Here is a 17,365-nt window from a genome sequence, read left to right as displayed (position 1 = left end):
TGTGGCCTTCTTCGACCGCCTTGACACCTTAATATCAGGGAAACTCCTCTCCTCTCTTCATATCTTCATTTATGTGGGCTGCCTGCCCCACCCCAAATAGACGAACAAGAACATAGCGAAGCTAAATTCATGAATAACCCTCGAAAGTACTAGCACTATTAGACCTGCATTTTGGCACAATTCATGGGTGGTGGGCAAAATACATGGGTGTGTGAATAATAATTTGGCTTGAATGCAGTACACGTCGTGGTGTTGTCGTGAGAAAACTTTTCGCTATATATAGCTTTTTCCTTCACTGAATTTAGCATTTTCATTTTATTATTGTCCTCACACAAAACTTGGAAGATATCAGATTGTTTCGGTTTTTGAGAGAAAATAAATTTGAATCAATTTAAATCGAAACCAAAACAAACCGTTGAAAATGAGTTGGTTTGGTTCAACAGACTGAGCTTTTTTAAACTTTAACAAATTGATTATTTATTTTCTATATATAAAAAAAAAACTTCATTTACCCAAAAATTCAAACATTATAGATTTTTTTATATTTGGTCAAGTACTTTAGAGGCAAAAAATTCATCTTATATTTTTATTTTTGGTCAAGTAGTTTAGAGGCTAAAAATTCACCTTTTAAGGTAAGCAAGTGGGGATATCCGAGATTTGAACCTCGGCCCATATGCATATATAATGCAATGTCGCTACCAAACTGAGTTATGCTCACTAGGACCAAACATTATAAATTCTTTATACTATCATAATAAGTATATAATCTAAATTAAAAAATATTATATAATGATTAAAGAATAGACAAATAAATTATAATTTTGTAAGATAACACAACAAATTATAAGGTTCAAAAACCCCAAAACGTGTGGGTTTGAGTTAGTGAATCACACTTTCTATACTAGTAAGTTGTTGTGCAGTAATCTCATTTACCCAATTGTTGTTCTTGTGGGTTTAACTTAGCTAAAGAAATTTTAATAAGATTACAATATGATAGGTAAGAGTTACTCGTCCAAAATTATTAGAAAGTTTTATAAGATACAATTGAAAGAAGTTCCTACATAAATAACTTAGTTTTGGGGGATCGGCCTCCGCTGACTCAATATAAGGTGAAATAAGAATCTCAACCATTAGAAAATCCTCCAACAAGATTTTTCGAATAAAAAGTTGAAGGTCGTTGTTTTAAATAAAATAGTGAGAGCATATTTAATTAAAGATCAAATTTAATATATTAATTTTCATGTTACTTATGTTGTATATTTTAAAATTATAGATGACATCTAACGCATCAAACAACATTTTGTGATCAATCATGGAGAACGACAAACTGTCTGAAATAAACTTTCTAGACTGGCATTGAAACCTACAGATTGTCCTCCAACATGAAAAGAAGTTTTATGTTCTCGATGAGCTTATTTCTGAAAAGGCATCACCGGCTACAACTCCTTGGGATGAAAGCTACAAGAAGCATGTCGATGATGCCTTGGAAGTTTCCTGTATCAAGCTTGCAACGATGGACTGTGTGCTGCAAAAACAACATTAGAACATGGATGTGCTCGGTATGATCAAACATCTTAAGACACTCTACCAAGAGCAAGCAAGGCATGAGAGGTTTGATGTTTCCAAACCCTTCTCAAAACTAAGATGTCAGAAGAAAGTCATGTAGGACCTCATGTACTCAAAATGATTAGGTATGTTGAGAACCTCGAGCGATTGGGTGTATCCCTTGAGCGGAAACTTCCTATTGATCTTTTCTTGCAATTGTTGCTAGAAAGCTTCAGTCAGTTTGTCATGAATTTCCTCATGAATGACATGGACAATCTCTTCCACATCTTGCAACCATGTTAAGAAACTATTGAAAAGAACATGAATAAATGATTCCATGAAATGCGAAATGGATTCCATGTACACAAATCAAGTTTGGAACATGGTGGAAGCACCTGAAGGAATTATTCTTATAGGATGCAAGTGGGTTTCTAATATTCTCATTCTCTCAAGAAATATGTTTTACACAATGTCTGTGACAATGTGCACGACAATTATCGCAAAATAACAAACAATCAGAAATAGAGTAAAGTGGGATTAAGAAGAACATACGAGATTGGTAACCCTATTCAGTGCAATGCCACCTACATATGGGGGGCACCCAAGAAAAGAAATTCACTCTCAATAGTATTAGTTCCTAGTCTTACGTGAACAAACCTTGTTCACTGCCACTTCACCTAATTGGAGTGTTCGCGGATTGGATTGGTTCGGTTTTGGGAGGAAAGACCATCCGAACCAATCTTTTCGGTTTTGTTATTTGTTCATCCAATTAGTTTTCTTTTAAAATCAAATCCAATCCAATCCGATCCAAAAATATGTGGTTTGGATTGGATAGGTTTCCGGTTTTTCTTGTTGTATATTTTTTCATTTTCTTTTAAAAAAAAATATTATTTTGTGACATTTCATAAAAATATAAGGTTACGAAAAAGATGAAGAAATAAAAAATAAAAGTAACATAAAGCAAATAAAATAGTAGGTTAAAGAAAATAGTTACTTAATCGTAAATTAATAGTATTTTTTAAAAGAACGAAAAAAATTCAACATTATTAAAGAACAATTTTAGAAAATAGTTACAGAATTGTAAATTAAGGAAACATTTGTTAAAAATTTATATAATAATATATATACAAGTATAAATATTTCGGTTTGGATTGGATTGGATTATTTTATACTAAACGAACCGAAAACCAATCCAATCCATTTAAAAATGCGGGTTTTTTTTCGGTTTTTGGTTTAATTCAATTTTTTGTTTTTCGGTTCAGTTACTATGGTTTACTTTGGATTGGATTTGACATGAACACCCCTACCTAATACTAATTATGTATTTCTATCTAGGACTCCCCCCTAAATATGAGAAACCCCTCTTACTTTTTTTTAGTCATTATCCCCTGTGACTAACTCAATCACGGTTACAAATAAAGTTGGAGAACAACTCCAATACACAAACCAACTCTTGCGAAATGCACTAGCGTAGTAGACAAAGAACAAATTACAACACAACGAACACAAATCAACTTTCAGTATAAATTGCTTATGTTGTCTCTCTCTTACTCTGATTATCTTATTTTTCTGTTTTGTTTTAAACACTTAATTTTTTTTATTCAGAAAAAACCTACATAAAGTAATCAAGAAGATCAACTTTTCGAACAGACGGGCATAAAAGCAACACAGTCAGAAGACAATCTTTTGGACAGACAAGAAATAATTTTTGTTTGACAAAAAAAAAAATATTCTTCCAAAAAAGCCAATTGACGTAACTTACATATTTGGACAAAAATAAGACTGGTAGTTTCGTTAATAGTGTAAACGGTGTTCCGGTCAAACAAAAAGTATTGCTTAAGTGTTGTGAAAGTGAGCCAAGCAACACGGTCGTGCATTTTTCTCTCTACTATTTCTCTGTCTTATGAGCCGTCACCAAAACCCTAGTTTTTTTTTCTCCTTCATCCAACAAAGAGGGATGATTTAGGATCAATTTTTGGCCCAAAAATACTCCTTTAACTCGTTTTATCTTTCCCTTTTATTGAAATAAGTGATTTTCACATCTATTTTGTTATTTCTTTTGTGATTTCGTTGTCTTAGTGTGACATTGTTTTATTCGTCGTCTTTGTGCGTCATTGTTTGTCTTTTAATTTTGTGTCACTTAGGTATTTATTTGGTTCAAATTGTCAAATCAGCATCGATCCCGTGCAAATCCAATCAATGGCTATGGCGTTGTCAACGTTGCAGATCCGGAGACATGGATATTCTGGAGACATGAATATAGTCATATATGTAGGATTTTCTATTTTGCCGTTTTATGCTATTAACATGGATGTTGTGAGTTTGTTCGCAGAATCATCCTTTTTGTTTTTAGTGAATTTGCTTTGTATGGATGTACTCTATAAAGTTGAATGAATGACTATCACTTATGTTTAGTCAAAATACACGGTCGTGCATTTCTTAGACAATATGTTTCGTAATCATAAGGATTATTTCTTTTAATTTCTCCTTCGTTCCTTCATTTTATTTTAATAAGCATTAATTCTATTAATTTCCCTCTATTTATAGTTGAATGAATGAATATCATTTATGTTTAGTCAAAATACACGGTCATGCATTTCTTGGTCAATATGTTTCGTAATAATAAGAATTATTTCTTTTAATTTCTCCCGCTTTCCTTCATTTTATTTTAATAAACATTATTTCTATTAATTTCACCCTGTTTATAGTTGAATGAAAGAATATCATTTATGTTTAGTCAAAATACACGATCGTGCATTTCTTGGTCAATATGTTTCATAATAATAAGGATTATTTCTTTTAATTTCTCCCTCTTTCCTTCATTTTATTTTAATAAGCATTATTTCTGTTAATTTCTCCCTCTTTAAAGTTGAATGAATGAATATCATTTATGTTTAGTCAAAATACACGGTCGTGCGTTTCTTGGTCAATATGTTTCGTAATAATAAGGATCGTTTTATTTTAATAAGCATTATTTTTATTTATATCTCCCTCTTTCCCTTCGTTTTATTTTAATAAGCATTATTTCTATTAATTTCTCCCGCTTTTCTTCTTGTTTTTTTTTTTTTGAGGGATTCTTTTAATTTTAATGAATCTTCCAATCCTTATTTTGAAAATTCATGTAATCTTTTATTTCTTGAAAACTGTAACAATGACAATCATTTTATTTGTAGAATTTCAAATCTTCATGAAACTATTATTATATATAACAAAATTTTGTTTAAATTTAAAGATAACAAAAAACAAATTTTGTTTAAAGAAAAAGTTTTGGTTTTCAAATAAACAATTTTTTTAGTTTTATTGAAAAAGATAAACATAACTGAAAAATGGTATAATTGATAAATTATACACTGAAAATATCAAAACAACTGTTAAACAGAAACACTTAATTCGTAGTCAAACAACACTTGAAAAGAAAAACGAAGTGAGTATAGTCTTAGAGATGTCAAGTTATTACGATAAATAGAGATAATTTCTACATAGGATTTTTGGAGCATACTAAATAGAGATAAGTTAGTACAATAAATAGAGATGATTTCTACATAGGATTTTTGGAGCTTATACACTTGAGCATGGTGTCTCATTAGTAAATTATAGTTTGCTACAAACAAGTCCAACGTTAATCTATAGAAAAATAAATCCTTGTGACTTGAACATCCATCTGACAGATCATAATCCACCGAATATTAATGAAGAGAGAAACATAACACTGCAATTCATGAATGGAAGGGAAACGAATAAGGTTTTAAGTGGCAAAATAATCTAATATTCGAATTTTACTATAATCATTTAATAGCTACCCAATAATTTCAAGTATATTACTTTTATCTAACTTTCAAATATAAAATGTAGTCTATTTGGAATGACCTGCAATGTTATGGTTGTTAAAATAGTTGGAAGTTATATGGAGTTAGTTAAGGTAGTTAGACTAGAGTTAGTAATCAACTATAGTTAGTTGATAACTAAACTAGAGTTAGTAGCTTGGTTAGAAGTTAGTTAGAGTTAGTTGCTCAAACTAATCTCTATATATAGGAACACCATTGTACACATTCATATCTTTTATCAAAATCTATTCATTCTCTAATGAGTTTCTTTGAGTATCTCCCTCATGAGTACTCTTATGCTTGCTATCTTGCTTACATCTATGACTTCTCTCCCTATGATTCCATGATTTTTAACAATGGTAAATATAGATATCTTGAATGTATCGATCAAGGTTTCATAATTGAGTTGCTTCTTAATAATAAAAATAAAATTAATTTCCCTTTTTTTGAATAATAAAAAACATAGTAAGATTTAAAGTAGGTCCAAATATGTGCAAAGAATAGATCAAAGAGCATACAAACACAAATCTTATGCAATGCTAAGAAGATGCAAAGATTTTCACCCATACACCATTAAAAAGTGAGCTGCAAGTTATGCAGGAAGTCAACCTTTTATGCAATTGACTGATTTTTGTCTTTAAATATTTCAAACAGTCTACCAAATTGAAGGTTCAAATTATCATCGTCGAGCCAAGGGTCATTCCCTAATGATGTATCTCTTCCATCTCAAATCAGTTTCCTAAAATTGCCTACAAATCAAACCTCTTGTCCTTGCTCGTGATCAGGTTCAATCGACTTAAGATCCCTCCAGCACAAACGAAATTGGGTTCAAGTTTTGACATATTTTAGTAGCATGAGACAACCATCAATTGATAAGAACAACTCTTCCATGATGAAAGTATTTTTTTTTGCAGAGTTTAAAACCCGTTCCCATGTTTGTATTCTCCTAGGACCTGTTCCCATGTTTCGAGTTCCCACTGCATCTTTCAACCATGACAAGTTTACAATAAGCCAACAAACTGAATATTGTGAAAATTAATTTTCATTCCATGTATCGAATAACGTAGTTGCAATGTTTCCATTATCACCAAAATTTTAGATAAACCCTTTTTCCATAATATCAATGAATTGCAGGTGAGGAAATATGTAGCTCCCTTTCTCTACATACACCATACCCCATGAGTTATCAAATCCTCCATGAATTTGCTCATCATAACATTATGCACATTAGCCACCAATTGGAACAAAAAAGGAGAGAGTGGATACCCTATGTTAAACCCTATCATTTAAATTCTTTTTAAAGACTTTTGTTTATGAGCGTGGACACCATTGATCAACTTACTCATTATCAAATCAAACGGAAGTTCATCTTAGTCGTGACAAAATAAATTAATTATGTATCCAAGTTCTTTGCCCATCTACGAATCTATATATTTTGTATATATTTTTCATCTTAACCCTCCATTTCTAATTCCTGGTAATTTGAGGCTCGGTTGAAAATTTAGTAAGGTATGATCAAAGATTTTTTTTAAGTCAGAATTAAAACTTAAGATTCTCTTGAAATATTTCACCTTATTTTCACTAACCATTTCAACTTCTTGGTTCAAAAGAGTGTTATATATGTGTGCATTGGGGAAGTTATAAATACATCGTCGACAAATGAGTCTTATGTTTCGTCAATGTTATATATCTTCTTGTTATGTTTCGTCAATGTATCCCCGAAAGGGGGAAAAGTACGGATAAATGAATAATAAATCATAAAATCAAAGTATATAGTTAAAGAGGATACACCAGAGTGTTTTATAACCCGGAAAGACCCGGTCGGTCAGACCGGTCGACCCGCAAACCGGAGGGTGCAGCGTTTCAGTCAGGCTACAGGATCGGATATGCAATTAACCCGCTGAAACCCGGTGTGACCCGGCCGGGTCAGTGGGCCGACCGCTGAACCAGTTTAGCCCACCCGACCCGTTTTTCCTTTTTTTTTTTCCTTTTTGTTTATTTTATAAAAAGGCAGTAACACATACTCCCAGGCCAAATGCCATTTTCAATCGCCGTTCTCATCTCCCATTTCAACCGATGAAGATGATAAATATCGGTATCAAGACTATGACAATTTGACTCCGTGGGCATAAATAGTTTATTGATTAGTGAATCGCTATAACTTATTTGAGTTTCCGTTTTTTGTTGACTATGCAACTTACTTGGGTTTGTAAGTCAGTTATATTTTGATTTCCAACAATGTTTAGAACATACTATGTTTTAAAGATGGAAACTGAAATAGAACTTATTATTTGTGAGGTTTTTTATGTAGTAATGTTGTTTAATGTATGAGCTAATTTGAATTTGGATTGGAATTAGCTTCAATTGTGTTGTAGTTAAGAAATTAACTTGCAGATGTGAATATAATTTTTTTTAATGTACGAACTTTAAATAGAAAAAAAAATGATAGTTTTTTTTTTTTATCAAAATTTCATTCTTAATGTAATTTTTGGTCATAAATATATTTATATAGACCGGGTCAATAGTCATGCGGTCCGATCAGTGACCCACTGGTTCGACCAGTGACCCAGTGCCTTGACCGGGTCGATAACCGATGTGGGTTTTAAAACATTGGGATACACAATGAAGTTTAACATTGAAATATAGAGTTGTTGGTTACACCAAAGACATGGAATAAATAAGGGAACATAAAGCAAAAATTGGCACACTGCCATTATAACATCATAACATTACAACTCTATAGAAGAAACTCAAAATGCTTCTAGGATCCAACGTTTTGAATGAGTTGGATTACCGAAACTCTCATCATAATAACTTTCATATACATGTACTTTGGCCTTTGTTGATGCTTTCCAAGAATGAACAAGTTTTGCATATTCTGGTCTGAACTCGCTACATCCATTCTCTGGTAGAATTAAAAATACCATTTCCAATATTGTTGCTCTTTGCAAAATTATCTTTAGTAGCTCAAGTTCAGAAGCCAAAAACTTAAAACATCTCACCACTGCAACTTTGAGTTCAGTAAATTTGTGATTGCATCTGTCAAGCTGAGGTTTATGGTGCAATTCCCAATACATTCCAAGGTCAAATTTGTATTTTTTTAGCTGCAAATATAGGTTAAAGTCAAGCTCAAAGAAATAAATTGTATTTTTTTATAAGGGATTAGAAGTACACGCCTATATTTTTTATTTATATAAATTGTATTTTTTTATTCGAAATTATTGTTTTAATTTTAATTTTCTACATATGTTTATAATTAGGGTTTTACATCAATGTTAAAAGTATATATATACACATATCCCTTCAAAAAAAAAGTATATACACATATATTATTATTATTATTATTATTATTATTATTATTATTATTATTATTATTATTATTATTATTATTATTATTATTATTATTATTATTATTATTCTTCCTATTTAACAATAATTTTATTGTTTTGCAACCATTATTAATAAATATTGACTTCGCCTTAAATTTTAGAATTAAAAAAAATCAAGATTGCATGCAGTTCTATCCATTTGGAATAACTCAATTACCCTTTGGTGGATTTTTTTTTTTTTGAAGGACCCTTTGGTGGATTGTCCACCAAAATAAAAAAATTCATGGATTGGCTGAGATCTAAATACCAATCTTAAAAAAATAATACATATACTTTTAGATTCGTATCAATAAAAGATTAATTAAAATTTTAGTCTTAACCAATTAATGAGAATGAAGTAGTAGTACTTACATCAATGAACAATTTCACCAAAGATGGACAATTTTTGAGAAACATAGTTATATCGTATGGATTGCAAAATATTGCCCCATCCATCAACAATTGAAGCTCCCTCAAATTTCCAAAACAATATTGTGCTTCTCGAAATACACCATCTCGAATCCTTACAGCCATTCCCTAAAAATACAAGGTTTAATAATTTATGCATATTAATAAAGGCATCAATTAATTCTAATAATAATAATAAATGTATATAGATTTGGTAAAAAAAAAATGTATATAAATATATTGCATGATATAGTTTGTAAGTGATTAAATAAAATAGGAAATAGTGAAATGTAAATAAATAAGAATAAGAATATGCTTGTTTATTCATATATATACAGGGCCGTCTTAACAAATTCATAGGCCCTGTTTTAGTTTTATAAGGGATGCAAAAAAAATTAAATTATGGGCCCGAAAAAAAAATTACACAAGTCATTGGTGGGAAAAAAATTAGAAATTACACTTTGGTGGGACTTGAACACATGACCTTTCATTCACCAAAAGCTACCCGCGCCACAGAAGCACGCTTAGTAGATTGATATTATTTGCTTTTAATACATATATAACCATTATTTAGTGTCTTAAATATTTTAAAAAAAAATTTTGGGCCCCAAAAAATTGGAGGCCCGGTGCCGTAGCCCAGCCTCGACGGGCTATGGGCCGGCCCTGTATATATATACCTCAATAAGTTGAGGTGTAGTGGTGAGAATGCTGACATGCGAGAAATCTTTGGCAAGAGCTTCTAGCTGAGTAGATTGCATGTATTCTTTTGATGGTGTAAAGCGAAAGAAAGCATCGTACAATTGCATCCCTTGAGCAATTCGAACAATTGGAAATTTTCCATGATAAAAAATTGAACGAAGAGTTGGTGAATCGATTTCAATCTCTTCCAAGTCCTCACAACAATCGATTCTTAAATTTTTGAAATATTTATTTTGTCTAGCAATTAATTTCAATTTCTTAATTGTAGAGCAATTAATTAAAACAATCATTTCAAGCATCTTACAATGCTCAATCAACATACCAGTCATTTCTTCACTGATGTGGATGTTAGCTAGCTTTAGCTTTTGCAAAAATTGCAAACCACTTGGGACATCTGGTAACTGGATCACACATTGAACCAATTTTAGTGTTTTTAACTTGTCCAGTGCGTTAAAAACAGTAGATTCAATTGTGAAACCAGGTTGGTAAAAAGACAGCTCAAGATCCTCTAGATCCTTCTTAGTGCATATTTGCAACCATCTCTTAAGCAAAACTTCGATCCCAACAGGATCAATATGTAACTGAAACGTTTTAATATCGTCACCTTCATGCGAATTGAATAAATGATCAACTATTGCAACCAAATTTTGTTGGCTATATCGAAAACATAAGTCTCTATCAAACAGGAATCGGCGATTATGACACCATGATCTTTTGTACCTAGGCGACACGGTTGTTGCAGTTACAATTGCATGTTTGATTGGTAAGAAAGTGAAAATGTTTTGAATCATATCCTCTGAAAGACTATCAGAGGAAGCAATTTTGGGTTCTCTTTCTTCAAGTAATTGGGTTTGGTTTGCAAAATTGGCCATTGGTGAAAAAGACAAAAGAAAACAATGAAGGAAGAAATGAAAACAAGGTTGGATTTCAAGTGTATACCACTAGATTGAAAATGTGATGAATGAATAAAGTAGGGGCATTTGATTTTATAGATTGAAATTCAAGAAAAAAGTCAAAAATAATTAAATTGGAGAAAGGACTATTTAATATTTAACCAATGCAGTCAAACAAAAGTATATATATTTTGGTCAACAATTAATTAGAAATAAAATATCACCAACTAGTTTTTTATATTATTTATATTATTTGCTTTAATTTATATATATATATATATATATATATATATATATATATATATATATATATATATATATATGGACAAGATGTATATACTACCATTAAATTTAGACTGAGTTCTTCTAGAAAGTATACATTTTTTTTATTTGTTGAAGGATCTAGAAAGTATACTTCTCAACTTTAAAAAATAAATTGAGTAAGAAAAAAACTTGGAAAGAGAAATTTAATCAACCAATACGTATTTAAAAATGATACTCTCTCTGTCTCAAAATAATTGTCTTTTTAGAATACCAATGTAGCATTTATTATTATTTTTCGCACTATTATACCCTTATTTATTGAATTTTATCCAACTAAATTATTTCACCAACTATAATTAATACGGGTTTTAGTAAATGATACTAATTTTACGGTGATGTCTAAGGTGAACCATCAATTAAGTGGTTCACCGATGGACCACATTTATATGCCGTCAATATATATTTAAAGTTTTAGATGAAAAAGAAAACGCAAATTTTTAGGTTTGTAGACTTATGTTGGCTGCATTTTGTTAAAGCAAGTGTTCTAGCAAGATGTCTTGACATGTTGGTACGACATCATAGTGTGTCATGTTTCGCTTTCTTGGAGATTAATCTAAAATGCGAAGATTTCTGAATGATTTCGGAAGATCAGTTTCACGTGAAGAGTTGACCAAGAAGCGTGATGTTTCTAGAAGCAGAGAAAGACGGTTTGTACTTATCGTGTTTCTTAAGTATGTTGTTGCAACATTTAAAGAAACACCTTATCTGCTTCAGAATATTAATTTGTGCTGGAATTTTTTGATTCAGCTGGATGTCTGGCCCGATTTGTGCATCAAGCTCATTCTGCAATCAGACTATATAAAGGAAGGCTCAATACCTAATTTGTCACTGATGTTGCAATTCAGAAAAGAGTCAATTAGTGTTTTTAGTTTATCCTTGTTATTTGTGAGCCACTCTCGTATCTCTTGATATTGGAGTTTTTTTTATCTTGGTTTTTCGGGTGTCAAACATTGATTAAGTTTGAACCTTTTTAACCTTTGATATCTCATTTTTTCTTGGGAAAGGAAAAATAAGAAAAACCCTTGAGAATCGAGGTCCGGGAGTTGTTTTCGTTATGGGAAGGTGTTAGGCACCCATAACGACTATAGTATCCTATAGGAACCGTCTTTACTTTCTACGCGCGTGCTTTATTTTTAAATGCTATTTTAAAGTGTTATTTACACCTAAAGGTTTGCTATGTTAAGAATTGGAGGGAGAAGAATGTGTTTGGATTTTTGTTTTATTGGACTTGGAGAAGTTTTGACTTCTTGCCTACATACCCTTTTAAGGGATCAAACTCCATGTAGTTCTCTTCCAAAAAATGTTTTTGTTTTTGTTGGTTGATTTTAATTTTGAAAATGGAATTTTGAATAATAAGAGAGAGAGGCCTCAAGGGCATAAGATTTGGAAAATGTGAGGTGGAATTAGTTATTTTGCAAAAAAGAAGTCTAAGTATGATTAAAGTTCATTAAGGTTTTTGTTTCAGAAAATAAAGGGAAAATTCAATGGGATTTTGATCCCAAGGTTTCTTTGGAAAATTATTTGAGTGAAGTTGTTCACATTTTTTTTTGAAAAGAGAATTTTTCTAAGTTTCAAGATTCCTAAACATACATCTAAGCATACATTTCCTAAACATACATCTAAAGTATCCATGTGATGTGTGTGTATGTGTCGGTGCTTGTGTCGGTGTACATCATTAGAGTCCATTGTCCTTTACATATGCCCTAGTTTACATTCTATGGTCTTGTAAGAAGCGTAAATGACATGAAAGCAAAATTACAAGTCCCTAATTTACATTCTAATATTGCAAGGAAATTCAAATTGCAAGAAAGATAAATGCTAGAAAATAAGAGATGAAATGCTAATGAGACAAAAGATGGAAATGCATGCAAGGGTTAGTACCACAATATAGAAAAATATCAACCAAAATATAAGCAAGAAAAAAATATAGCAAGTAAACATATTGTTGTTTTATCTTGGTTTTCGGGTGTCAAACATTGATTACGTTTGAACCTTTTAAACCGGTGATATCTTATTTTTTCTTGGGAAGGGAAAAAGTAAGCAAAACCCTTGAGAATCGAGGTCCGTGAGTTGTCTTCGCTACGGGAAGGTGTTAGGCACCCATAACGACTATAGTATCCTATAGAAACCGTCTTTAATTTCTACGCGCGCGCTCTATTTTTAAATGCTATTTTGAAAGTATTTATTTAAACCTAAAGGTATTCTAAGTGAAGAATTGGAGGGAGAAGAATGTTTTTGGATTTTTATTTTAGTTGAATTGAAGGAATTTTGTTCCTTGCCTACGTACCCGTTTAAGGGATCAAATCCACCGTAGTTCTCTTTCAAAATGTTTTTGTTTTTGTTGGTTGATTTTAAGTTTGAAAATTGGAATTTGAAGAATAGAAAGAGGCCTCAAGGGCATGAGATTGTAAAAAGTGGGGTTGAATTAGTTATTTGCAAAATGTGGTCTAAGTATGGATATTTTTCATTGAAATTTGATTAAGAAAATGAAAAAGAAAAATTCAATGGGATTTTGATCCCAAGGTTTATTATGAAAAATATTTGAGTGAAATTTGTTCATATTTTTTTGGAAATTGATTTTTCTAAGTATAGAGCCTAAACATTCATCTAAACATACAATCCTAAACATACATCTAAACATGCATATTCTAGCTATATATCTAAAGTGATGTGTGTGCATGTGTCGGTGTACATCATTAGAGTCCATTGTCCTTTACATCATTGGCCTAGATACATTCTATGGTCTTTGCAAGGAATTTAAATTGCATGGAAGTAAAATATTACAAGAACTCCTAAATCTTTACATTCTAATTTTTGCTTGAAATTGAGACTTAAAGTGCAAGAAATAAGATGGAGAGGAAGATGAAGTGTGGAATGCTTATGAATGAAACATGAAACGAAAGTGGTTAGTATTATAAGGCACAAAATGATAGAAGAGATAGGCAAGAAAATATTAAGCAAATCAACGAGAACTAGCACTAAAAAGTGGCAAAGACATGCCTAAAATCTACCATGATATGAAAGCAAGATCATGACCTATAATTTTCATGTCCTTGCAAATTTCCAAAGGGTTTTATTTCAACATATGACATGAAAATCACAAGGCCACATCAAGCTTCCAAAGTTTTGGCATACTTTAGACCTATTTTGCACTAATTTTGCACATAGTAATATTCAAGCAAATCACAACACAAGAAAGTAATATCATACACTACAAACAGCATCAAATATTCCAGATCAACAACAAATAATGCCCCAAAATTACTCTTCAAGCACCAATTATCATGAGCCGAAATATTGGAATTAAAATGTGCAAAAAGACTTCACAAAATATGATAAAAACAACACAAAACACTCACAATTTCACATGTATTTCTTTCTAACAATTTTCAACATGCAAAAGGTCACAAGAAACAAGTCTTAATCACTCAAAACAAACGTAAAAGAAATCACAAGGTTTTTACAAGTTTTTCATCAAGATTTTCAACAAAAATTGAAGAAAAGACAATAAACCAAAGTAAAAATAATTCTCCAGTATTTCTTGATCAATCTTGACATGCAATATGTCAAAATTGATCAAAAAGTACAAAGAGAATTATAGGAATTTTTTAGGAATTTTTAAAGGACTTTTTGAACACGCAGGGGTGCAATTAGCAAAATATAACACACACACGCAGGAAAGGGGGTGGATATAGCGAAACTGCAGAGGAGAATCAGAAAAACAGCATGAGGAATGGGCTTAGGGCAATTTCGAATTGGGCTGAAGGAGTATAAGAGGCTTTTTTGCTGATTTTCTTCATTTCACTTAGATTACTTCTCTCTCTACCCTTATTTTACTCTCACTTCTCTCTACAAGAACACAGCACCAGGACAGCAAGAACTTGCCGGAAAACTCATAGTTCGCCGGAAACTTCATCTTCTCCGTTGAGAAATGCAGTTTTCCGGCGAACACCAAATTTGTCCGACCTCAAAAATTTCCAAACGATTTCCAAATCTTTTTCAATTTTAAGCACAAATCCGAATTCGAAACTTCGAAAATAAATCATATATCCCCCAAATCTGACATTTGAGTTCAGAGAAACACAATCATTGAGTAAATACGGCTGTGCATCAAAACGTTCAAGAATCTTACCTCAAATTGAATTGGAGACAAAGCAATTTCCCGAACATAAAGCTTCGTATTCTTCTTCTTGATTCCACGAGATTCTGCTTCGTTCTTGTTCCTTCCTCTTGCTGTTGTGATTCTAATTTCCAGTTCCGTTTTGGTTCAGAAAATCATCCCCACTTTATTCTACAAAGGGGCTTCTCGTGATCAATCTTGTGGATTCGCCGTACGACTCCTTGTGTTCGAGATTCAACAATTGAATCGCCATGATTAATTGAGCAATGGCGATTGATTAGGATTCAGATTGCTTGAGGAATTGATTGAATGAAATTGCGAAATGAATCGGATCGAAGAAATTGGGAGAATTGCGGTTTTGGTGAGTGAAATTGGAGATTGAGAAAGAAAATGTGAATGGTGGTTATAGAGGTTTGTGGTAGTTAAAGTTTGTTGTGGTGGTTTTGGTGGTGGTTAGAGAGGTTGTTAGGGATGAAGGTGGTGGAGGAGAGTTTGTTAGGGTGGTGATGGAGGTGTTGAAAGTTTGTTAGGGTGGTGATGGAGATAGACCACGTGAGAGAAAGAAAGGAGGGAAAGAAAATGAATTTTTTATGATTTTTGTGTAAATGATTGAATGTGTGGACTTTGACTTGACTTTGACCCATTTATAGATGATGTGGTAAGCCTTGGACCAATTGGAATGAGACATGTGTACTTGGACTTGTAACAAACTCTTAAGGACCAATAACATTTGGACACATGGCACTTGGACTCTAACAAACTTAAAAAGGGATTAAAATGCAAATAACAAAAGTACGAGGACCGAAATGAAAATTAAAACTAAAATTGAATTGAAAAATTAAATTGAAAAATAAACGTAAAGCGAGACGATTAAAACAACAAAGCAGATTAAAATGAAACAGAAATATTATGTGAAATGACCAAAATGCCCCTAGGGGCTTAAAACGACTAAAAATGACTCAGATGAAATTTAAAAATGATTTTTTAATAGGGAATTGAAGCAAGAGCTTGTTCAAACAAATTAAAAGACTCAGAGACAATTTTTAGAATTTAAACAGGGTTTTGACACATGAAAAGACTAAAATGCCCCTAGGGGCAAAACTGACTCAAAATGACTTCAAACGCGATTTTTGAAATGGATTTTGACATAGAATTGAAATGAAGACTTATTCAAACTATTTGAAAGGACTCAACCAAATTTTTAAAGATTGAAAGAGATTTTGACATAGGAAATGACTAAAATGCCCCTAGGGGCTAAACTGACTAAAAAATGACTCAACTGATATTTTTGAAATGAATTTTGACATGAGGTTGAGACAAGGACTTATACAAACCAATTTAAAAGACTCAAACACTTTTCAAGGATTAAAATGAATTGAATGCAGGAAATGACTGAAATACCCTTACATGTGAATTTTGCAAATAACATTGAAATAAAATGCAGAGAAAGATGCAATTGATCAGAGACAGTTCAAATGACTTGAAATGCAAGAAAAGAAGAATTGAGTTAGTATTTTTAGGTCCAAAATTAGGGTATAACAGCTGCCCCTATTTAAGTTTCTTTGTCCGGAGGGTCAAGAGACGAAGTCTTAGAGTTGACGGGACAAAGATACTTAAATATTAACATTTGCACTGCTTTTGGACATAAAAATACGTTTTCAGATTTTCAAAAACATGAATGTCATGCAATATTTTGATTATGAATGCAAGACAAACAACTGGAGTCCATGGAACATGTCATGCCACTGGGGATTCAGGTGGACATGGACAAGGTGGACAGACCAAGGGATAGAGAATAAGGTACAAGCTGTTCTTTGGATCGAACTAGTCACTTGACCAAGGAATACAAGACAAGAGATAGGCACAAGCTGTTCTTGGGATCGAACTTGGCACTTGACCGAAAACATAGACATATAGGCAGATACAAGCTGTTCTTTGGATCGAACTTGACACTTGATTGAAAATACAAACAAATAGACAGACACAAACTGTTCTTTGGATCGAACTGGCTGTTTGGCTGGAGATATAGACAAAAGGGTAGATACAAACTGTTCTTTGGATCGAACTTGCCGTTTGGCTGGAGATATAGACAAAAGGGTAGATACAAACTGTTCTTTGGATCGAACTTGCCGTTGGATTATCACCACATCATGTGGGGAGGTGCAAACTGTTCTTTTTAGATCG

General features: G+C 32.1%; 1 protein-coding gene across 1 annotated transcript; it reads right to left on the bottom strand.

Annotated features, from left to right (window-relative positions):
* Positions 1–8,119: 8,119 nt before the first annotated feature.
* Positions 8,120–10,716, bottom strand: LOC146906685 (putative FBD-associated F-box protein At1g61330). The gene is made up of 4 exons (XM_085728935.1): positions 10,167–10,716; positions 9,823–9,953; positions 9,110–9,274; positions 8,120–8,473 (listed from the first exon to the last, which is right to left on the bottom strand). The coding sequence occupies exons 1-4, from the start codon at positions 10,714–10,716 to the stop codon at positions 8,120–8,122; spliced, it is 1,200 nt and encodes a 399-aa protein (XP_085585061.1).
* Between the last annotated feature and the right edge of the window lie 6,649 nt (positions 10,717–17,365).

The sequence above is a fragment of the Medicago sativa genome, chromosome 7 (genome assembly GCF_051527215.1).
Source record: "Medicago sativa cultivar Bolivia chromosome 7, Bolivia_mono, whole genome shotgun sequence".
Lineage (NCBI taxonomy): Eukaryota > Viridiplantae > Streptophyta > Magnoliopsida > Fabales > Fabaceae > Medicago > Medicago sativa.
The sequence above is the reverse complement of the archived record's forward strand: the minus strand, read 5'-3'. Positions and strand labels throughout refer to the sequence as shown.